Source organism: Staurois parvus, unplaced genomic scaffold (assembly GCF_062004578.1).
Source record: "Staurois parvus isolate SC_StPar_1 unplaced genomic scaffold, SC_StPar_1.0 ptg002837l, whole genome shotgun sequence".
In the NCBI taxonomy this organism is placed as follows: Eukaryota; Metazoa; Chordata; class Amphibia; order Anura; family Ranidae; genus Staurois; species Staurois parvus.
The window spans coordinates 39,852-64,632 of record NW_028320633.1 but is presented as its reverse complement, the minus strand read 5'-3'; the positions used below and the strand labels follow the sequence as shown (position 1 = coordinate 64,632).

Below are 24,781 nucleotides of genomic sequence, written 5' to 3'. Positions count from 1 at the left end.
TGCATCCTGGCGGACAACACGTCCACCATCCTGGTGATGCATCCTGGCGGACAACACGTCCACCATCCTGGTGATGCATCCTGGCGGACAACACGTCCACCATCCTGGTGATGCATCCTGGCGGACAACACGTCCACCATCCTGGTGATGCATCCTGGCGGACAACACGTCCACCATCCTGGTGATGCATCCTGGCGGACAACATGTCCACCATCCTGGTGATACGAGAACACGCAGAAGATGGAATGTGATGCCTCTTACCTTGGACAGTTTTACAGCTTCGCTGAGTTTGTCTAGAGCGCTCTGCAGATAGGCGACCTGTGGGTGGGAAAAGGAAACCATGAAACACAGCAAGTCAGAAACCGTCGGTGTGTCCACATCATAGGTCAGGGGATCCAAGGACAGAATATTGTACGAGTCTGGGTGAAATTCAAGCAGGGATCGGCGGAGAATGATTTTACCGATCGGTCACTATTCTACAGTCAGTGGTGGGTTGTGCATAACATGCCGGACAGGTAGGACATAGAGGGGACCCGTGTACTCACCTGCTCTCCGTACTTCTGCTGCTCCTCTGCCTGTTTTCCCATGTGCAGCTGTGAAAAGATAGAAAAACAAAAAACAGAAGATCACTGGAATCGTTTAGAAAAAATCCCATAAAGATCTAAAAAGGTTCCCTGAGGATTCCTCATTATTATTATTATTATTATTATAATACAGTATTTATAAAGCACCAACAGTTCGCTCAGCGCTGTACATTACAATGGGAGACAGAACATGTGACAGAACAATACAATACAATATACGAGGGGTTTGAGGGCCCTGCTCCTTGGAGCTTACAATCTAGGAGGGAGGGGATGGTGGCACAGGAGGAGATAGCTGTGGGGGATGGGGTGGTAGGGTGAGTAGAGGAGGTCGGCAATTAGCAGGGGGTGGGGTAGGCTTCCCTGAAGAGGTGGGTTTTCAGGGTGCGCCTAAAGGAGAGGAGAGTAGGTGATAGTCTGATGGATTGGGGTAGGGAGTTCCAGAGGATGGGTGACGCCCTGGAGAAGTCCTGGAGGCGGGCATAGGAGGAGGAGACCAGGGAACTAGAGAGAAGGAGGTCTTGTGAGGAGCGGAGTGTGCGTGTTGGGTGGTACTTGGATATTAGGTCGGTGATTTAGTTCGGGGCAGTATGGTGGACAGCTTTGTACGTCAGTGTTAGGATTTTGAATTTGATCCGTTGGGCAATCGGAAGCCAATGGAGGAATTGGCAGAAGGGGGTAGCGGAAACTGAACGGTTGGTAAGGTGGATGAGTCTGGCCGCCGTATTCAGTATTCGTATTCATTCAATGTCATCCTGAAGAGCTTCTTCAAGAACATTCAACCAGAATTGTAGATCAGTCTGGGGCAAAAGGTTCCCTGAGGATTCCTCATTCAATGTCATTCTGAAGAGGTTCTTCAAGAACATTCAACCAGAATCGTAGATCAGTCTGGGGCAAAAGGTTCCCTGAGGATTCCTCATTCAATGTCTTTCTGAAGAGGTTCTTCAAGAACATTCAACCAGAATCGTAGATCAGTCTGGGGCAAAAGGTTCCCTGAGGATTCCTCATTCAATGTCATTCTGAAGAGGTTCTTCAAGAACATTCAACCAGAATCGTAGATCAGTCTGGGGCAAAAGGTTCCCCGAGGATTCCTCAATGTCATTCTGAAGAGGTTCTTCAAGAACATTCAACCAGAATCGTAGATCAGTCTGGGGCAAAAGGTTCCCTGAGGATTCCTCATTCAATGTCATTCTGAAGAGGTTCTTCAAAAACATTCAACCAGAATTGTAGATCAGTCTAGGGCAGGGGTGGGCAACTGTGGCCCTCCAGCTGTTGTAGAACTACAAGTCCCATGAGGCATTGCAAAACTGACAGTTAAAAGCTTGACTCCTAAAAAGCAGAGGCATGATGGGACTTGTAGTTCACCAACAGCTGGAGGGCCACAGTTGCCCACCCCTGGTCTAGGGCAAAGTAGTAAATCCATAAAAAACATTTAGTAGGTCCTCCTACGCGGCTGTGGATCCGATCTCTGTAGTCATACTCCCAGACATGTTCCCCATAGCAGATGGGACCAGGCATGGCTACCCCCCTCCCGACTCAAATCTGGAAACAACCTAGGTCACCCATGTTAAAGCACTGGTCTCGAAAAAATAAATATCCATGCTTCTGGAAAACGTGACCAGCTTCCTCCAAGACACCAACACAAAATTTTGGAAAACAGGTGTGCCTCGGTTTACGAACGCCTCAGTTAACGTCATTTTTGGTTTACGAATGAAAATCCACTGAAAAATCACACCTCGGTTTACGAATTTTTTCGCAATACGAAGTGTGTGTAGGTGCCGATTTTTAAATGCAATTGCCGATTTTTTTTTTCCGTCACTATAGCTCACAGAATGAGCTGTCACTTTCCCTGGAGCTAAAGGAAATTTTATTCCCTTTATGAAACTAAAAGGAAAAATTGTTTCTTTTAACTCCATTTTCTTTTAGCTCAGGAGAAAGTGACAGCTGATTCTCTGAGCTATAGTGACGGAAAAAAAAAAAAAAAAAAAAACCGAAAAACCGACACTGACATATAGTGACCGTGACTTTTTTAACCGGAATGGATTAATTGGTTTGCAATGCATTCCTATGGGAAACCGCGTTCCAGTTTACGAATGAAAATCCATTGAAAATCACGCCACAGTTTACAAATTTTTTTGCAATACGAAGTGTATGTCGGTGTCGATTTTAAATGCAATGGCCGGCTTTTTTTTTTTTGTCACTATAGCTCACAGAATGAGCTGTCACTTTCCTGGGAGATAAAAGGAAACTTTGTCCCTTAAGAAACTAAAAGGAAATATTGTTTCTTTTAACGGCTTTAACAGCTGATTCTCTGAGCTATAATGCAGAAAAAAAAAAAAAAAAAAAAAAAAAAAAAAGGCAAAAAACTGGCATTGACCTATAGTGACCTATCTTTTTTCTGATCTCCGGAACGGATTAATTGGTTTTCAATGCATTCCTATGGGAAACCGCGTTTCGGTTTACGAATGAAAAGCCATTGAAAATAACGCCTCGGTTTACAAATTTTTTTTTCACAGTACAAAGTGTATGTCGGTGCCGATTTTTAAATGCAATTTCCGGCTTTTTTTTTGTCATTATAGCTCACAGAATGAGCTGTCACTTTCCCCGGAGCTATAGGAAACTGTTTCTTTTAAGAAACGAAAAGGAAACATTGTTTTTTAAGCTGGGGGGAAAGTGACCGCTGATTCTCTAAACTATAGTGAAGAAAAAAAAAAAAAAGCCGAAAAACCGGCACTGACATAGTGACAATGACATTTTTTTTTCCACTTTTTTCTGACCTCCAGAACGGAATAATTGGTTTTCAATGCATTCCTATGCGAAACTGCGTTTCGATTCACAAACATTTTTCGCAATATGAAACATCCCGGAGAACGCATTAAATTCGTAATCCGAGGTACGCCTGTACTTGGTTTTCCCGGGCTGAATACAAAACCGCAGATGACTATAAACAACAATTTTGACCACCTTTACCGCTTTCCTATCTTCTTCTCCTCCCACCAACAGCCGTAAGCTGGTTTGCTGGGAGGGGCACCAGAGGGCTTCTACCCTTTTATCCAAAAATCAGGGGGAGAAAAAAAAAAAAAAAAAAAAGGGGAGTATTTGGCTTCAGATTCACCTGCACCACTTCCATACCGGGCCAATTCTGGCATTTACACGTAAAAAAAATTTGTTAGAAAATTAATTCAGAACCCCCAAACTTTTTTTTTTTTTTTTTAAGCAGAGACCCTAGAGAACAAAATTGTGGTCAATGCAATTCTTTTATGTCACATGGTATTTGCACAGCAATTATTCAAACAAATTTTTTTTGAGAAAAAAATAAAAACTTTAAAGTATTTTAATGCGAAAAAAACCCCAAATTATATATATGTGTAGAAACTGGCGGTCGTATTGAAGTCCGAGTTGGGAAATGTACAGAAACTGGCGGTCGTATTGATCTGCGCGTTGGGAAATGTACGGAAACTGGCGGTCGTATTGATCTGCGCGTTGGGAAATGTACGGAAACTGGCTGTCGTATTGAAGTCCAACTCTGACATCAAATGCCAGTTTCCATACATTTCCCAAAGCGGACATCAATACGACCGCCAGTTTCCGCACATTTCCCAACTGGGACATCAATACGACCATCAGATTCTGCACATTTCCCAACTTGGACTTCAATACGACTGCCAGTTTCTGCCCATTTCCCAACGCGGACATCAATACGACCGCCAGTTTCTGCCCATTTTCCAACTTGGGCAGAAATGGCGGTCGTATTGATGTCCGCGTTGAGAAATGGCCAGAAACTGGCAGTCGTATTGAAGTCCGAGTTGTAAAATGGGCAGAAACTGGCGGTCGTACTGAAGTCCCAGTTGGGAAATGGCAAGAAACAGGCGGTCGTATTGAAGTCCCAGTTGGGAAATGTGCAGAAACTGGCGGTCGTATTGAAGTCCCAGTTGGGAAATGTGCAGAAACTGGCGGTCGTATTGAAGTCCCAGTTGGGAAATGTGCAGAAACTGGCGGTCGTATTGATCTGCGCGTTGGGAAATGTACGGAAACTGGCGGTTGTATTGATCTGCGCGTTGGGAAATGTACGGAAACTGGCGGTCGTATTGATCTGCGCGTTGGGAAATGTACGGAAACTGGCTGTCGTATTGAAGTCCAACTCTGACATCAAATGCCAGTTTCCATACATTTCCCAAAGCGGACATCAATACGACCGCCAGTTTCCGCACATTTCCCAACTCGGGCAGAAACTGGCGGTCGTATTGAAGTCCCAGTTGGGAAATGTGCGGAAACTGGCGGTCGTATTGATGTCCCAGTTGGGAAATGTGCGGAAACTGGCGGTCGTATTGATGTCCCAGTTGGGAAATGTGTAGAAACTGGCGGTCGCATTGAAGTCCGCTTTAAGAAATGTGTGGAAACTGGCGGTCGTATTGATGTCCAACTCTGACATCAATACGACCACCAGATTCTGCACATTTCCCAACTTGGACTTCAATACGACTGCCAGTTTCTGCCCATTTCCCAACGCGGACATCAATACGACCGCCAGTTTCTGCCCATTTTCCAACTTGGGCAGAAATGGCGGTCGTATTGATGTCCGCGTTGAGAAATGGGCAGAAACTGGCGGTCGTATTGAAGTCCTAGTTGGGAAATGGCAAGAAACAGGCGGTCGTATTGAAGTCCCAGTTGGGAAATGTGCAGAAACTGGCGGTCGTATTGAAGTCCCAGTTGGGAAATGTGCAGAAACTGGCGGTCGTATTGAAGTCCCAGTTGGGAAATGTGCAGAAACTGGCGGTCGTATTGATGTCCCAGTTGGGAAATGTGCAAAAACTGGCGGTCGTATTGATGTCCCAGTTGGGAAATGTGCGGAAACTGGCGGTCGTATTGAAGTCCCAGTTGGGAAATGTGCAGAAACTGGCGGTCGTATTGAAGTCCCAGTTGGGAAATGTGCAAAAACTGGCGGTCGTATTGAAGTCCCCGTTGGGAAATGTGCAGAAACTGGCGGTCGTATTGAAGTCCCAGTTGGGAAATGTGCAAAAACTGGCGGTCGTATTGATGTCCCAGTTGGGAAATGTGCGGAAACTGGCGGTCGTATTGAAGTCCCAGTTGGGAAATGTGCGGAAACTGGCGGTCGTATTGAAGTCAGAGTTGTAAAATGGGCAGAAACTGGCGGTCGTATTGAAGTCCTAGTTGGGAAATGGCAAGAAACAGGCGGTCGTATTGAAGTCCCAGTTGGGAAATGTGCAGAAACTGGCGGTCGTATTGAAGTCCCAGTTGGGAAATGTGCAGAAACTGGCGGTCGTATTGAAGTCCCAGTTGGGAAATGTGCAGAAACTGGCGGTCGTATTGAAGTCCCAGTTGGGAAATGTGCGGAAACTGGCGGTCGTATTGAAGTCCCAGTTGGGAAATGTGCAAAAACTGGCGGTCGTATTGAAGTCCCAGTTGGGAAATGGACAGAAACTGGCGGTCCTATTGAAGTCCCAGTTGGGAAATGGACAGAAACTGGCGGTCCTATTGAAGTCCCAGTTGGGAAATGGACAGAAACTGGCGGTCCTATTGAAGTCCCAGTTGGGAAATGGGCAGAAACTGGCGGTCCTATTGAAGTCCCAGTTGGGAAATGGACAGAAACTGGCGGTCCTATTGAAGTCCCAGTTGGGAAATGGACAGAAACTGGCGGTCCTATTGAAGTCCCAGTTGGGAAATGGACAGAAACTGGCGGTCCTATTGAAGTCCCAGTTGGGAAATGGGCAGAAACTGGCGGTCCTATTGAAGTCCCAGTTGGGAAATGGGCAGAAACTGGCGGTCATATTGAAAACAGTGTGATGTGGTGCAGGAAACGCAAAGGGACCGCCGAGTTTCCTGCACCGCATGCGTGTGAACCTGTTCTTACAGACTCATCCTGATGAAGCTGCAGAGATTTCACTCACGTGAGCGATGGAAGCAAAATAATAAATCTTCATCTGCACCAACTTCTTCCAGTCCTTCTGGATCTTCCCCAGCAGAGAGGCCGTTTCGGAGTTCTCCAGAGCCCGGCAGGCCTCCTTGTAGTAGTCCACGACCTGTCCGGAGACAAACACTGTGAATGTCAGGGAGGGGGGCCTGTCTAACCCGTTCACATCCAATGAACTTCCAAGGTCAGAGCGACAACTATGACAGGCAACACAATGGCAAGAGAATAGACGAATCACCCCCGACAGACCAAGTGAGAGGCCCATTAACCCCTCGCCTACCGGGCACTGTGACCCCCTCCCTGCCCAGGGCCAATTTTCAGCTTTCAGAGTTGTCGCACTTTGAATGACAATTGCGCGGTCATGCAACATTGTACCCATATGACATTGTTATTTTTTTTCACATAAATAGAGCTTTCTTTTGGTGGTATTTACTCGCCGCTGGGGGGTTTATTTTTTGAACTATAAACAAAAAAAAGCAAAAATTTAGAAAAAAAAAAAGTTTTTCTTTGTTTCTATTATAAAATTTTGCAAACAGGTAATTTTTCTCCTTCACTGATGTGCGTTGATGAGGCTGCACTGATAGGCAGCACTGATGGGCGGCACTGCTGGGTGGCACTGACTGGGCACAGGTGGTGGCACTACTAGGCACTGCTAGGCACTGACTGGGCACAGGTGGTGGCACTACTAGGCGACACTGCTAGGCACTGATGGGCACAGGTGGTTGGCACTACTAGGCACAGGTGGTTGGCACTACTAGGCACTAATGGGCACAGGTGGGTGGCACTACTAGGCACTGATGGGCGACACTACTAGGCACTGATGGGCAAAGGTGGTTGGCACTACTAGGCACTGATAGGCGACACTACTAGGCACAGGTGATTGGCACTACTAGGCACTGATGGGCGACACTACTAGGCACTGATGGGCACAGGTGGTTGGCACTACTAGGCACTGATGGGCGACACTACTAGGCACAGGTGGTTGGCACTGATGGGCGACACTACTAGGCACAGGTGGTTGGCACTGATGGGCGACACTACTAGGCACAGGTGGTTGGCACTGATGGGCGACACTACTAGGCACAGGTGGTTGGCACTGATGGGCGACACTACTAGGCACAGGTGGTTGGCACTGATGGGCGACACTACTAGGCACTGATGGGCACAGGTAGTTGGCACTACTAGGCACAGGTGGTTGGCACTACTAGGCACTGATGGGCAAAGGTGGTTGGCACTACTAGGCACTGATGGGCAAAGGTGGTTGGCACTACTAGGCACTGATAGGCGACACTACTAGGCACAGGTGGGTGGCACTACTAGGCACAGGTGGGTGGCACTACTAGGCACAGGTGGGTGGCACTACTAGGCACTGATGGGCACAGGTGGGTGGCACTGCTAGGCACTGATGGGTGGCACTGCTAGGCACTGATGGGCACAGGTGGGTGGCACTACTAGGCACTGATGGGCACAGGTGGGTGGCACTACTAGGCACTGATGGGCACAGGTGGGTGGCACTACTAGGCACTGATGGGCACAGGTGGGTGGCACTACTAGGCACTGATGGGCACAGGTGGGTGGCCATCTATTATAAAATTTTGCAAACAGGTAATTTTTCTCCACTGATGTGCGTTGATGAGGCTGCACTGATAGGTGGCACTGCTGGGCAGTACTGATGGGGGGCATTTGTGGGGGGCACTGCTGGGCACTTGTGGGCGGCACTGCTGGGCATCAATCATCAGTGCCCTGATGATCACTGCCGATCCCCCCCGACAACTGCCGATTCTCGTCAGTACTTTCCTCAAACTCTGACAGGGTGAGGAAAGTGCAGCCAATAACCGGCAACCGCATTTCCGGGTGATCTGCATGTCATTGGACACGGCTGATCACGTGGTAAAAGGCCGCTGTGATTGGCCTTTTGCCACATCGCGGAGATCGCCGGGGGCGCACAGGACGCGTTCTAGGAGGACCTCCTATGACGCCCTCCCAGAACTGGCGGGCCACAGTGAAGCCGTCATTCGGCTAGTGGCTAAAGAGGAACCAAGATCTACAATACTTCCCTCCAGCCTTTCCCAGATCCCGCTCTTCAGTCGTCTGATTATTATTATTATTATACAGGATTTATATAGGGCCACCTTCTGCTTTCGATTGCCAAGGCGATCGCAGCGAAGGTAACCAAAGAATACATTTTGGCCTAAATTTATGAAAATTTTTTTATGGATGTTTTATAGCAAAATGTCAAAAAGGTTTTTCATTTTTTTTTAATTTATAAAAAAAAATAAAAAATTAAAAAAACTCACCGATGATCAAATACCACCAAAAGAAAGCTCTATTTGTGTGAAAAAATGTTATAAATTTTCATTTTTGGTACAGTGTTGCATGACCGCGCAATTGTCAGTTAAATCAGGGCAGTGTCGGATAGCAAAAAAAAAAAATGGCCTGGGGTAAATATTCCAGAGGGCAAGTGGTTAATCCCAAAGGGAAATGGTTAGGATACAAAATATTCTGAATCTAAAAGTGGGTGTAGACCAGCGCTGTGGTTGGCGAGACGGCTTCCCACTCGGTAATTTGGCCGTCTTGTCCACGTTTGCCAGGTGGGGGGTGGCGAGTGGGAATTTTACCTATAGCTCTGAATGATCTGTGAATTAGCTTACATTTCTGGAAAAAAAAAAAAAAAAAAAAAAAAAAAAAAAAAGACAACAGAACCCACAAAAAAAAACAAAGAAAAAAAAAACCAGAACCCCCCCCCCCACAAAAAACAAATACAAAAAACAAAACCCTCCAAAAAAACTGAAAAAAACTACCCAAAAAAAACACAAAAAAACGCAGAAAAAAAAAAAAAAATAAAAAACCAGAACAAAACAATACAACAAAAAAACCAGAACAAAAACCAGAACAAAAAAAATAAACCATAAAACAAAAAAAAATAAAAAAATAAAAAACCAGAACAAAAAAATAAAAAACCAGAACAAAAAAAATAAAAAACCATAAAACAAAAAAAAATAAAAATAAAAAACCAGAACAAAAAAATAAAAAACCAGAACAAAAAAATAAAAAACCAGAACAAAAAAATAAAAAACCAGAACAAAAAACAAAACAAAAAATAAAAATAAAAAACCAGAACAAAAAAAAAAACCAGAACAAAAAAAATAAATAAAAAACCAGAACAAAAAAAAAAACCAGAACAAAAAAAATAAATAAAAAACCAGAACAAAAAAAAAAACCAGAACAAAAAAAATAAATAAAAAACCAGAACAAAAAAAAAAACCAGAACAAAAAAAATAAATAAAAAACCAGAACAAAAAAAAAAACCAGAACAAAAAAATAAAAAAGAACCCACAAAAAAACAGAAAAACAAACAAAAAAAAGACTCGAACATCTCGGAGGATCCTATGCATCAGACTGTACTGTCTGAGCTCACAAGTCTGTCAATGGACGCGGTGTACCTGAACCCACCTGTGCGCTGATCCTCGCCACCAGGAAACTCTTCCGGTTATCCAGCATGGACTTCTCCAGCAGGCACTCCTGAGCCTGACCCTGCGGGGAGAACACAGTGCAGACATAAGGAGCAGATACACGTGGGGGGACTATTCTGCGCCATTATAAAGGTCGGGAGTGACGTGCGTCGCATTAAGGCCCCTTTCACGTCTGAGGTTTACAACCACTAACTCTGCAGTCTCTGCTCATGTAGTGTGATCGCTGCACGGGCAGAGAGAGGGATGTGACGTCAGACCTGGTGGGAATCTTGGCAGTTTTTTTTTTTTTTTTTACATGTAAAGCTGCCGAATTGCCTCTGATGGGCAGAGCCGACTGAACCCTCCGCTGTCCTCTGTTGAGCAGCGGGTGTGTCCGTTTACACTGCCATCTACATCCAATTCGATCTGCTAAAAAAAAAAAAAAAAAAAAAAAAAAAAAAAAAACCAGGACGGATGGGGATCCGTTCTCCAAACAATGGCCTTCCAGCGGTTGAAGAACTACAAGTCCCATCATGCCTCTGGGAGTATTTCCTGTGGCTGTCAGAGTCTTGCAAGGCCTCATGGGACTTGCAGTTCCTCAACACCAGGAGGGCGGCAGTTTGGCGACTCCTGGTCTAGCGGATCGGATGGCAGTCGGATGTCACCGGCGTTCTGTTTACATCAATCCTCCAGTGGAGAGCGGGCAGACAAGGACCAGCCATCCGCCTGCTCGGCGGGGACCAGCGGACAGGTAACCTGCTGAGCAAGTGATCTCCGGGGGCCCCGTCTGGAAGGCACCTAACAGAGAAGATCGACCTGTTTCAGTTTCTGTTTCAGAGTGAAATGTAAAACGGTTGCAATTCTGCACCGAAATAACGGGGGGGAATTCGGCAGCTTTCCATACAGAAAAACTGCCAAGATTCCCACCAGGTCTGACTTTGCCAGGCAGGATGTGAGCTGTCAGCAGAGCGCTCAGATCCCTCTTTATGCACGTGCAGCAATTGTACTACACGAGTTAAAGTGGTTGTAAACCTCAGACGTGAAATAGGAACAAAACACATCCGCTCTATAGTGTGTACTTGTCTCAGTCCAGAGCACGAAGCGTCATTTCTGTCTGCTGCCTCCTTCACGAGTCACTTCTGATAAGTTTTCCTGACACCAAGAGAAAAATGGTGACGGGGAGGGACGTCCAGCAGATTGACAGCCTCAGCTCTGTTCCTGGAGGAGGGGTGTGTCCCTTCCATCCAATCAGCTCTCACAGCTCTCCTCACTGAGCTCTGCAGTGTGTCATTTCAGCTCTCTGTTCCCTTTTTTCTGAACCCTCAGACAAGCTGTATAAAATTGAGCACTTTGAACAGATGTAGAGAAGAGAAGGCTACAGATAAACAGGTACAACTTTAGTAGGATGTGTTTCATTTCTGTATATCAACTGAAGCCGGTCACCTCACTGGGTATATGGAAGGGTTTACACCCACTTTATCACCCTACTCCTCCCCCTACAGTGGGAGGTGGGGACAGCGAGATCGGGGGGCATGCAGCTCCAGCTCTCCTGTACTCTGTCAATTAGGAGGCACTCCGGGAAGATTCGCACACAGAAGGTTCCTCTTACCAGCATGAGGTTAATATTGAGATTGAGGATCTGATGGCTCATGTCCACGCTGTAGGAATGGGAGAAGTGGTCTCTCAGGTAGGAGAAGGCTCCGGCGGCGCACTGGAAGTGAGTGCAGGAAATCTTCATCCCCTGAAAGAGAAAGGCCACGGTGACTCGCTGAGAACACGGGGACACCAGCACAGCGGATGCATACTCCCATTAAGCCCGTAACAATTATTCAGCTCCCACCTTCCCAAGTCGGTGATTTATGTTAGAGGGTCCTTCCTTGTGTCCAGCTTCATATCTACTGGTCCTAAAATGAGTGTGATGACCCGGGGGGGGGGGTGCAAACCTCAGGAGAACTCTGAAGGTCACCTCCATTTCTCCTCGATAACCTCCTTCAGAGAAGATCCAAAGACTTGTTTCCCCACCTATGGGAGAGGAGCCCTTCCTTAACCGCCTCCCGCCCGCCATATAAGGAAACGACGGGGCGCAAGGCGGTTCTCTCGTTCTGGCGTCCTCCCACTCCTACAGCGCGTGCGCTGCTCTGGGAGCGCGCAGCGCGGCGATCTGTGGTGCGCTGTGTCCCTCGGACACAGCGGATCACCGATCCACGGAAAGAGCCGAAGAGGTCGGCTCGGTCATGTGATCAGCTGTGTCCAATCACAGCTGATCACATGTAAATAGGGAAATGCCGGTTATCGGCATTTCTCTCCTCTCGAGCTGTCACACTGACAGGAGAGGAGAGCCGGTAGTCGGCATTCCTCAGAGGGGACATGTACACTGATCATCAGGGCACTGATGATTGGTGTGCCCTGATGATCAGTGTAGCCCCAGCAGTGCCACCTGCCAGTGCTCATCAATGCCACATATCAGTGCCCATTTGAGCTGCCTTTCAGTGTCACCTATCAGTGCCAGTCAGTGCCACCTATCACTGCTGCCAGTCAGTGCCGCCCAACAGTGCCAGTCAGTGCCGCCCAACAGTGCCAGTCAGTGCCGCCCAACAGTGCCAGTCAGTGCCGCCCAACAGTGCCAGTCAGTGCCGCCCAACAGTGCCAGTCAGTGCCGCCCAACAGTGCCAGTCAGTGCCGCCCAACAGTGCCAGTCAGTGCCGCCCAACAGTGCTGCCTATTAGTGTCATATATGAGTGCTGCCTTTCAGTGCCCATCAGTGATGCCTGTCAATGCCCATCAGTGCCATCTACCAGTGCCTCCTCATCAGTGCCCATCACTGCAGCCTCATTAGCGCACATCAGTTAAGGAGAAAAAAAATCACTTATTTACAAAATTAAAACAAAAAACTAAAAGAAAAAAAAAACGTTTTTTTTCAAAATTTTCAGTTGTTTTTGGTTTGTTTAGCAAAAAAAAAAAAAAAAAATCCCAGGAGGTGATTAAATACCACCAAAGGAAAGCTCTATCGGTCTCAAAAAAATGATAAAAATGTCATCTGGGTACAGTGTTGCATGACTGCGCAATTGTCATTCAAAGTGCGACAGCGCTGCAAGCTGGAAATTGGCCTGGGCAGGAAGGGGGTGAAAGCGTCAGGTAGGCTAGAGATTAAAAGCTGGGGCATGGAGGAGTTGCTCGTGGTTTTATAGAGGAGGCAACCCCATCGGGTCATAGTGCGCAGGCTCCCAGGGGGAAGAACTATACTCAGTATCCTAAAAGGTCCAATTTTAGTGCCAGCACAAAAATCTACATACATGGGAGTACCATACCGTATATCATTCTAATCCAGAGGGTGTAGACATTACCTGTCAGTACGAGAGGAGTAGGAACTTACCTCCTCTGAGACTCTCTTGTCCATTGCGCCAAGCATGGAGTGTAACGCCCCTACAGGGGGGGAAAAAAAAAAGGCACAACAGTAACTACAGGTACAGTACATATGAACAGTTTGGGGTATCTGGTATTGCTGTGTATGTAAAGGTAATCCATAGAATATTTCCCGTCTTGCGTTACTTGAGACCTTGGGGAAATCGTTCCTTCAGGGGGTTCCCAACGCCTTGATTTATTCATGCGGTTGACTCTTCATGAAGGTCCCACCTCACAACTTACAGGACCTAAAGGATCTGCTACTGACGGCTCGGTGCCAGATACCACAGCCTACCTTCGGTGGTCTAGTGGAGTCCATATCCCAACTTACAGGACCTAAAGGATCTGCTACTGACGGCTCGGTGCCAGATACCACAACCTACATTCGGTGGTCTAGTGGAGTCGACCTCGCAACTTACAGCACCTAAAGGATCTGCTACTAACAGCTAGGTGCCAGATACCACAGCCTACCTTCAGTGGTCTAGTGGAATCCACCTCGCAACTTACAGGACCTAAAGGATCTACTAGTGATGGCTCGGTGCCAGATACCACAACCTACATTCGGTGGTCTAGTGGAGTCGACCTCGCAACTTACAGCACCTAAAGGATCTGCTGACGGCTCAGTGCCAGATACCACAGCCTACCTTCAGTGGTCTAGTGGAATCCACCTCGCAACTTACAGGACCTAAAGGATCTGCTACTGACGGCTCGGTGCCAGATACCACAACCTACCTTCGGTGGTCTAGTGGAGTCCACATCGCAACTTACAGGACCTAAAGGATCTGCTACTGACGGCTCGGTGCCAGATACCACAGCCTACCTTCGGTGGTCTAGTGGAGTCCACATCGCAACTTACAGCACCTAAAGGATCTGCTAGTGACGGCTCGGTGCCAGATACCACAGCCTACCTTCAGTGGTCTAGTGGAGTCCATATCCCGACTTACAGCACCTAAAGGATCTGCTACTAACAGCTAGGTGCCAGATACCACAGCCTACCTTCAGTGGTCTAGTGGAATCCACCTCGCAACTTACAGGACCTAAAGGATCTACTAGTGATGGCTCGGTGCCAGATACCACAACCTACATTCGGTGGTCTAGTGGAGTCGACCTCGCAACTTACAGCACCTAAAGGATCTGCTGACGGCTCAGTGCCAGATACCACAGCCTACCTTCAGTGGTCTAGTGGAGTCCATGCCTCAACGGGATATGGTGATTGGCGTGAATAATTTTTTAAAAATACAAGACCATATGGGAAAATGTTGGCTTCCAAATATCCCATGTGGGCACGCAATCATTTGCTGTTCTCCAATAGAATATTCAGTGCCGGTACCTGCAAATCAACCACTGCTCTACCCGCTGGAAGACCCGCCCTTTTCTGACAATTCTTTTGTTGCTTACATATAACAATTCATTTTTTTTTTGCTATAACATTTCTTAGAACCCCCAAACATTCTATATCTTTTTTTTTTTTTTTTTTAAAGTAGAGGCCCTAGAGAATAAATTGGTGGGTTTGGCAATTTTTATTGTCACGTGGTATTTGCGTGGCGTTTTTTCAAACGCAATTAATTTCGGTGACAACGGTAAACCGGACAAATAGAGAGGGAGAATCCCCCTAACGGGGGTGCAGACTGAAATAACAGCTGACGGGGGGGGGGGGGGGGCTAATTCCTCTCCACTCTGTCCAAAAAAAAAAAAAAGAAGGAAGTTGCCTTTAGTTATACTTCAAAAGCCTTTACAGGAGACCACTTTAGATTTAGAGGAGGTCTAGTGCTAGAATTACTGCCCGTGATCTGAAGCTTGAGGTGATACATACATGTGTGGGACGATCACGGTTTGCATGCGGGATCGTCACGAGTGAGGGAGGGGCCCTTTTTATTTTTTTTTCCCGTCACTTGAATTTTTTTTTTGTTTTTAAATCACTTTTATTGCTGTCAGAAGGAAATGTAAAACATCCCCTGTGACAGCAATAGGCATGTGACAGGTACTCTTTATGAAAGGATCCGCCAAATCTCTCCTCTGCCTTCAAAGTGTTACTAAACCCAGGACCCTGCATTCACTATATCTGCCCCCCCCCCCCCCCCCCGTACACAGAACATGAAAATGCAATTATTTTAGTAAATATAAACTGCTAAATACCTTTTCTGTTTAGCAGTGTATAGCAGTCTTGTTACCTCTATCAGTGTCCGGCTGAGCACTGGTTAATCTTTTAGAATCAGTTTTCATTCTGCTCTGACTGTCCTATGAGGCTGCATAACCCCCGACACTCAGTCTGGACAGTTCTGATTGGCCCTGTGCTGATCACATGCACCCTCCCAAAGAAAATAAAATCTCTATAGCAATACACACTTAATGGAGCATGTGCAGAGTGACTCCTAGAGCTCTGTCCTATCAGTAGATGGATTGGGGACAGTAGAAAATGGGGAGGGTAGAAGACATCCCCTCTCGCTGCTTGTAATAGCAAATTGGGTGGCTAGTTAGCTGCTCTGATTGATATTACAAGAGAGCCAACCGTCGGCTCTAAAAAGTGGTACTAGGATGATGCCTGAGGCTGCAGGCATCATCCTGGTATAATACTCTAAACTCCAGTGACTTAGGGGTATGTGCCCCTGTGTACAAAAGCCAGCTGCATAAAGACATGGTTTGACCAGCTTGGTGTGGGGGAACCAGAGTGTCCTGCACAGAGTCCTGACCTCAACCCCACTGAACACCTTTGGGAAGAACTAGAATGACCAAGGTCTTCTCAACCAACATCTCATGAAGACATGGTTTGAGCAGCTTGGTGTGGAAGAACTTGAGTGTCCTGCACAAAGCCCTGATCTGAATACCTTTGGGATGAACTAGAATGAACAAGATCTTCTCAACCACCATCTCCACAAAAGACATGGTTTGACCAGCTTTGTGTGGAGGAAAAAGAGTGTCCTGCACATAGCCCTGATCTCAACCCTACTTGACAACTTTGGGATGAACTAGAATGACCAATGGTCTTCTCAACCAACATCTCCAAAGACATGGTTTGACCAGCTTGTTGTGGAGGAACGAGAGTGTCCTGCACATAGCCCTGATCTCAGCCCTGCTGAACACCTTTGAGATGAACTAGAATGAACAAGGTCTTCTCAACCAACATCTCCAAAGACATGGTTTGACCAGCTTGTTGTGGAGGAACGAGAGTGTCCTGCACATAGCCCTGATCTCAGCCCTGCTGAACACCTTTGAGATGAACTAGAATGAACAAGGTCTTCTCAAACAACATTTCCATAACGACATGGTTTGACCAGCTTGGTGTGGAAGAACAAGAGTGTCCTGCACAGAGCCCTGACCTCAACCCTACTGAATACCTTTGGGGTGACACGGTTTTTGGGAAGGATATATTAGGACCATGGGCCATAATGTCGATGGTCAGGTGCCCATATAATGGACCTCTATGCAGCGTCTGGAAGATTACTACACCACTGACTGCTATAAATGTGAGATGGCGATAGGAAGATCTGACTGTCGGGATTTTTCTGCAACGCCCCTTCATAGACCGGCACTCACCCAGGTTGTAGAGGACGCAGGCCTGCTCATACTTGATGTCGGCGTGAGTCACCGACTTTCCAGAGAAGATTTCTGTCCTGAGGGGAGAAGATGACAGTCATGGGGTGGGGGATGCTGGAGACACAGAAGCGTTACAGACACAACAGAATTCTCCTTTTCTGTGTTGTGGACTTTACATTTGTAGATCTGGACTCCGGGGCAGGTGAACCCCCCTGAATGCATGTCGGTATTTATTAAAATATGAAAGTATACTGCACATACAACCATACCTTTCTTCTTTTAGCAGCGGCGTCCCTAGGGTTGGTGTCACCCGGTGCGGTAACACGTGGTGTGACCCCTCCAGAGAGGAAGGAACGGTGCCGGTAAAACGAGTATCCCTTGAAAATATGTATCCCGTGAAGCCAACTGCGCATGTGCCGGCTTTAGGGCCAAAGAAGCCGATCACCGACTTTACCACAGAGCCGGCGATCGGCTTCTTCGGCCTGAAACCGCACATGCACAGTTGGCTTCAGGGGATACTCATTTTACTACTACCCCGGGGCGGGGGCAGCGGTCACTGCGCCGGCATCCTGCTCCCCCTGTGATGGTGTCACCCGGTTGCTGCATGGTGACACAATCCCTCAGGAAACTGCTTCAGATTCCTGCCAGGTACAACCATGACGTTTGTCAGCAGACCGCTCAAATCCCTCTCTATACCCGTGCAGTGATTAAACTACACGAGCAGAGACTAAAAAGTTAACCCCGCCCTCCCTGCACTGAGTGGGGGGGGGGGGGGTAGCTGCGAGGTTGTAGCATGCAGCTCCAGCTCTCCTGTTTTGTGTGCTGGGTCTACTGGCCGCTTCTACTCAAAAAGAAGGCCCCTCTTTTAAATTAGGAGGAGGGCAGAGACAAGACCAGTCACCCTGCCCAAGGAGAAAGAGCAGAGCTGTGGGAGGGGCCCAGCAGGCTCCACCCACTACAGCCTGTCTGCAGAAATCTACAGGAGGGGGCAGACAATACCACTCACCCTTCACAAGGAGAAACAGCAGAGCTGTGGGAGGGGCCTAGAAGGCTCCATCCACTATAGGCTGACTTAGGAGGGGGGGCGGAGACAAGACCAGTCACCCTGCTCAAGGAAAGGGAACAGAGCTGTGGGAGGGGCCAAGCAGGCTCCACCCACTATAGGCTGTCTGTAGAAATCTACAGGAGGGGCCAGACAATACCAGTCACCCTGCAAAAGGAGAAACAGCAGAGCTGTGAGAGGGACCCGGGAGGCTCCACCCACTATAGGCCATCTCAGGAGGGGGGGGGGGGGCGCAGACAAGACCAGTCACCCTGCACAAGGAGAAAGAGCAGAGCTGTGGAAGGGGCCGAGCAGGCTCTGCCCCCTTCTGTAAATTTCTGCAGGCAGCCTGTACTGGGTGGAGGTTGCTGGGCCCCTCCCACAGCTCTGCTCTCTCCTTGTGCAGGGCGACTGGTCTTGTCTCCGCCCCCTCCTGTAGTTTTCCATACTGGGTGGAGGTTGCTGGGCCCCTCCCACAGCTCTGCTCTCTCCTTGTGCATGGCGACTGGTCTTGTCTCCGCCCCCTCCTGTAGTTTTCCATACTGGGTGGAGGTTGCTGGGCCCCTCCCGCAGCTCTGCTCTCTCCTTGTGCATGGCGACTGGTCTTGTCTCCGCCCCCTCCTGTAGTTTTCCATACTGGGTGGAGGTTTCACCCGAAGCATTTTTTGGAAAGGGTCAGGGGCTTTAACGCGTTTTTGTTTCTATAGACTCCAATGGAAAAGCATGTGTTTTTTCCGCTTTTTGATGCGTTTTAAATCTGCCTAGCAACAAAAAAAAAAAAAAAAAAAAAATACCAAAAATGCAAAAAGCGCATCAAAAATGCAGAAAAAGCTCAAACGCAACCTGCATAGGTGTGAACCTCGCCTAAAGCAAGGGATCCAGAGGAGCGCGGTACATTTGGTTGAAGTCACCTCTCACCATGTAATAGGGACGGCTGCCTCCTGCTCCAGCCCCATCGGGATGCGGCTCTGGAGGTAATGGAGCTGGCCAAAGTACTTCCGCAGAACGCTGCATCCTTCGAAGTCTCTGGGAACGTTCACCGCGCTCTGCAGAGACAAGAGAAGACCGTGAGTACCGAGAGGAAGGAAGGGAGGGGAGGAAAGGAAGGGAGGGGAGGAAAGGAAGGGAGGGGAGGAAAGGAAGGGAGGGAGGGAGGAAAGGAAGGGAGGAAGGGAGGAAAGGAAGGGAGGGAGGGAGGAAAGGAAGGGAGGAAGGGAGGAAAGGAAGGGAGGAAAGGAAGGGAGGAAGGGAGGAAAGGAAGGGAGGAAAGGAAAGGAAGGGAGGAAAGGAAAGGAAGGGAGGAAAGGAAGGAAAGGAAGGAAGGGAGGAAAGGAAGGGAAGGGAGGAAAGGAAGGGAAGGGAGGAAAGGAAGGGAAGGGAGGAAAGGAAGGGAAGGGAGGAAAGGAAGGGAAGGGAGGAAAGGAAGGGAAGGGAGGAAAGGAAGGGAAGGGAGGAAAGGAAGGGAAGGGAGGAAAGGAAGGGAAGGGAGGAAAGGAAGGGAAGGGAGGAAAGGAAGGGAAGGGAGGAAAGGAAGGAAGGGAAAGGAAAGGAAAGGAAGGGAGGAAAGGAAAGGAAGGAAGGGAAAGGAAGGAAGGGAGGAAAGGAAGGAAGGGAGGAAAGGAAGGAAGGGAGGAAAGGAAGGAAGGGAGGAAAGGAAGGAAGGGAGGAAAGGAAGGAAGGGAGGAAAGGAAGGAAGGGAGGAAAGGAAGGAAGGGAGGAAAGGAAGGAAGGAAGGAAGGAGGAAAGGAAGGAAGGAAGGAAGGGAAAGGAAAGGAAGGAAGGGAAAGGAAAGGAAGGAAGGGAAAGGAAAGGAAGGAAGGGAAAGGAGGAGGAAAGGAAAGGAAGGGAAGGAAAGGAAGGAAAGGAAGGGAAGGAAGGGAAGGGAAGGAAGGGAAGGGAAGGGAAGGGAAGGAAGGGAAGGAAGGAAGGAAGGAAGGGAAGGAAGGAAGGGAAGGAAGGAAGGGAAGGAAGGAAGGGAGGGAAGGAAGGAAGGAAGGAAGGAAGGGAAGAAGGAAGGGAAGGAAGGAAGGGAAGGAAGGAAGGGAAGGAAGGAAGGGAAGGAAGGAAGGAAGGGAAGGAAGGAAGGGAAGGAAGGAAGGAAGGGAAGGAAGGAAGGAAGGGAAGGAAGGGAAGGAAGGAAGGGAAGGAAGGAAGGGAAGGAAGGAAGGGAAGGAAGGAAGGGAAGGAAGGAAGGGAAGGAAGGGAAGGAAGGAAGGAAGGGAAGGAAGGAAGGGAAGGAAGGGAAGGAAGGAAGGGAGGAAGGGAAGGAAGGAAGGGAAGGAAGGAAGGAAGGAAGGAAGGGAAGGAAGGAAGGGAAGGAAGGAAGGGAAGGAAGGAAGGGAAGGAAGGAAGGGAAGGAAGGAAGGGAAGGAAGGAAGGGAAGGAAGGAAGGGAAGGAAGGGAAGGGAAGGAAGTTCCATCCGGAAACTTGGATGTTTAATGCAAATTAAAGTCTCAATAGCTCCTGTAAGACCTCGGTGGCGCTGGGTGTGCCTTGCATGCCGAGTCGCACCCTATTGTCTGCAATCACAGCGGTTCATATCGGTGCGGTTCTGACTTGTCGAAGCCACACAGATTTATAAAGTAATACGTGCGCTACTTCAGGTGCAACTTGCATAGAAGTCTTGAAAATCGCACCTGAAATCGACATTTTCCCTGACTTTGAAATTGCACAACTTCACTGAAAAAAAACGCCCCCCCCCCCCATTGGCCTCCCCGGGCAGACGTGGCGGCCCCACTTGGCCTCCCCGGGCAGACGTGGCGGCCCCACTTGGCCTCCCCGGGCAGACGTGGCGGCCCCACTTGGCCTCCCCGGGCAGACGTGGCGGCCCCACTTGGCCTCCCCGGGCAGACGTGGCGGCCCCACTTGGCCTCCCCGGGCAGACGTGGCGGCCCCACTTGGCCTCCCCGGGCAGACGTGGCGGCCCCACTTGGCCTCAACCCAACTGAACACCTTTGGGATGAACTAGAATGACCAAGGTCTTCTCAACCAACATCTCCATAATATGGTTTGGCCAGCTTGGTGTGGAGGAACAAAAGTGTCCTGCACAGCCCTGACCTCAGCCCTGCTGAAGACCTTTGGGATGACACGGTTTGGGGAGGATAGATTGTGACCATGGGCCAAATGGTGTCCCGCTGACCTCCGTGCAAGAAAAAAAAAAAATAAATAAAATGGCGCCCCTCTCACCCCCAGGCAGAAAAAAAAAAAAAAACACAACATGTCCCGCTCACCCCCGGGCAAAAAACACGCCCCGCTCACCCCCGGGCAAAAAACGGGTCCTGCTCACCACCAGGCAAAAATGGAGTCCTTGATAGACAGGTGGTTAGGACAGCACCTCCTCTGTGATTGGCTGTGGTGGAGGAAGAAGCAGGTGGGCGCACACAGAAGGGAAGTTCCGGCACTGGAACAGGCGACACTCTGCTTCTCATTGTACTTCTATACAGACAGAAGGAACTAAACCACGGCCTGGCAGCCATGGCAACGGTACACTGGAACAACTCCCCCCCCCTTTGTATAATCCGAGATCAAACTCCATGCACTAGAGAGGAGGACACAGGCCGCCCTGAGCAGGCCCATCCCAGCTGGGTTTATGGTTTCCTGGCCGTAAAAGCCGCGAGTTCTGCAAATCAACAATCTTTATGTGGAAGCTTCTTGCTGGAAACACGGACACACCAGGAAATGGGGGGCGATTGAGGGGGGTGCTGAGAGGGGGGCGGGGGTCTATTTAAAAACAAGCAAACAAAATACATTTTGCAACAATGTTTCAGCATTTGCACAAAAGTCACAAATCATGTCTGATGTTTGTAATCCGTGGGAAAGGTCAGCTTTCGCCTTTCGCAGGACGAACGTAACATTCCCCGACGTTCGATCCTCACAGAAGGCGGCCTGAAGAAAATTCGTCCAGAAGAGTTACAAACCCAAAAATGTCACATCGCAGCTTTCTACTGGGGCACCGCAACGGTTTGTGAAAAACGTATTTTTTATAGATTTAAATTGTATGATATTCAACTTTTTAATTAATATCAATTTGAATGAATAGGAATTTAAAAAAAATGCAATCCAGTAACGTAAAAATAACTTTTAGAGAAAATATTGGACAGCAAATCAAATGAAATATAGATAAAAAATCAATGGGATGCATTTTGTGTGCATGGAAGTCAATGGGACACAATTTTGTGTGCATGGAAGTCAATGGGACACAATTTTGTGTGCATGGAAGTCAATGGGACACAATTTTGTGTGCATGGAAGTCAATGGGACACATTTGTGCATGGAAGTCAATGGGACACATTTGTGCATGGAAGTCAATGGGACACATTTGTGCATGGAAGTCAATGGGACACATTTTTTCTTTTGCATGGAAGTAAATGGGGCGCATTTTATTTTGTGCATGGAAATCAATGGGACGCATTTTTTGTTTTGCATGCAAGTTCATGAGACGTGTTTTTTTTGCATGGAAGTCAATGGTATGCATTTTTTTTCTGTTTGCATGGAAGTTATGGGAAGCATTTTTTTCTTTTGCATGGAAGTCTGGCCTCCAGGCACAAGAGACCCGCCTCCCGTCGACTCCGAGGCACAAAAGACCCGCCTCCCGTCGACTCCGAGGCACAAAAGACCCGCCTCCCGTCGACCTCCAGGAAAAAGACACCTCCAATCGACCTCCGAGGCACAAAAAAGCCTCCCATAGACTTGAAGGCAAAAACTCGATCACCTGCGAGTCTGGACCACCGCTACAAACTTGCACAGGACCCTTTTTTTCTTGTAACGACACCCAAAACGCAACGCGTGTGGATGGAATCTGTGTGAACCGCCTCAATATCAACATATAATCTCCATACCTGTCATGCAAACATGTGAGTTTGAAGACGCATCCAGAAGCGCATGCGTGTGAATCAGGGCGGTTCCATTCCCACCTGGGCGGCTTGGGATCGCGGCAGAACAGCCGAGATTCTGCCCGTGACTGAAAAAAGCAGGTTCAGGTGTCATTTTCAAACAGCCCCTAAATGCGGCGCGGTTTTGCCGCGATTGTCACGTGACAAATCACATCGCGTGAAGCTGGTCGCCCGAAAGAAACTTCAGCTCCTTTTTGGGCGACAAGCTTCACGCGATGTGATTCGCTGAGATTGTTGCACAATCGTGGAAAAACCACTCCGCGTTTTCGGCGTCGTTGAAAACAACAAGACCCGTCCCCACTTCTAGCTCGTAATTTCATTGGACGTGGTGAGGTTCAGTAGCCAATGAGGAGGCCGGATGTGGAGAGGCCACACAGGAAACAGAATTACTTTGCCCAATACAATCCACCCGAGTCCACAGCAAGAACTGATATGCAGAAAGGTTACAATACCCACCAGACGCCTCCCTAGAGGGGGGACACCACCACCACCCTACAGGGGGGCCACCACCACCACCCTACAGGGGGGCCACCACCACCGTACAAGGGGCACACCGCCGCCACCCTACAGGGGGGACACCACCACCGTACAAGGGGCACACCGCCGCCACCCTACAGGGGGCACACCGCCGCCACCCTACAGGGGGCACACCGCCGCCACCCTACAGGGGGGACACCGCCGCCACCCTACAGGGGGGACACCGCCGCCACCGTACAAGGGGGACACCGCCGCCACCGTACAAGGGGGACACCGCCGCCACCGTACAAGGGGGACACCGCCGCCACCGTACAAGGGGGACACCGCCGCCACCCTACAGGGGGGACACCGCCGCCACCCTACAGGGGGGACACCGCCGCCACCCTACAGGGGGGACACCGCCGCCACCCTACAGGGGGGACACCGCCGCCACCCTACAGGGGGGACACCGCCGCCACCCTACAGGGGGGACACCGCCGCCACCCTACAAGGGGGACACCGCCGCCACCGTACAAGGGGGACACCGCCGCCACCGTACAAGGGGGACACCGCCGCCACCGTACAAGGGGGACACCGCCGCCACCGTACAAGGGGGACACCGCCACCGTACAAGGGGGACACCGCCACCGTACAAGGGGGACACCGCCACCGTACAAGGGGGACACCGCCACCGTACAAGGGGGACACCGCCACCACCCTACAAGGAGGACACCGCCACCACCCTACAAGGAGGACACCACCTCCACCCTAAAAGAAGGCCGCCGCCACCACCACGCTACAGGGGGGCCAACGCCCTACAGGGGGTACACCACCACCCTACAAGGGGGCCGCCGCCACCACCCTACAAGGGGGCCGCCGCCACCCTACAGGAGGGCCACCGTCAGCCTACAGGAGGGCCACACCACCCTACTGGGGGGACACCACCGCCGCCAACCTAAAGGGGAGCCGCCGCCATCTCAGTTACCCTACAGGGGGCCACCCAGACACCGCCACCCTACAGGGGGCCACCAGAGAACACCTCCACCACAGAAGGGACAACCAAAGACAATCACCAACTTACAGGGGACAACCAGAGACCACCAACCTAAAGTGGGTTGTCAGAGACTGCTGGAAGACAGTCATAACTCTACAGAGGGGCCACCTGACAGCGCCAACACCCTACAGGGGGCCAAGAGAGGCAGTATCTACCCTTCAGAGAACTCCCAGAGACCATCATCATCCTACGGGGGCCCGCCAGAAAGTGTTACTATCCTTCAAGTGGCTACCACCACCAGCCTACAGGGGGCCGCCAAAGACTGGCAATACCCTACAGGGGGGCCACTGGAGATCACCACCACCCTATTGGAAGCCCCCAAAGACCAGCAATACCTACAGGGTGTCACCACTTTCCATATTACTGAGGACCTGTCCTGGGTGCTGATTATCCGGCTGACCCCCCACAACACAGATCCCCCGGGGGGGCTCCCCC

General features: G+C 49.4%; 1 protein-coding gene across 1 annotated transcript in view; it reads right to left on the bottom strand.

The window, feature by feature from the left end:
* PTPN23 (protein tyrosine phosphatase non-receptor type 23) overlaps nucleotides 1-24,781 on the bottom strand; it is a 77,743-nt gene that overhangs the window by 50,235 nt on the left and 2,727 nt on the right. Inside the window, exons 3-10 of the mRNA XM_089666773.1 lie at nucleotides 18,862-18,989; nucleotides 16,902-16,978; nucleotides 13,339-13,388; nucleotides 11,575-11,706; nucleotides 9,967-10,047; nucleotides 6,491-6,622; nucleotides 546-593; nucleotides 262-318 (exon numbers count right to left, since the gene is read on the bottom strand). Coding sequence (XP_089522899.1) covers nucleotides 262-318; nucleotides 546-593; nucleotides 6,491-6,622; nucleotides 9,967-10,047; nucleotides 11,575-11,706; nucleotides 13,339-13,388; nucleotides 16,902-16,978; nucleotides 18,862-18,989 — 705 coding nt within the window. The remainder of the gene's footprint in view (nucleotides 1-261; nucleotides 319-545; nucleotides 594-6,490; nucleotides 6,623-9,966; nucleotides 10,048-11,574; nucleotides 11,707-13,338; nucleotides 13,389-16,901; nucleotides 16,979-18,861; nucleotides 18,990-24,781) is intronic.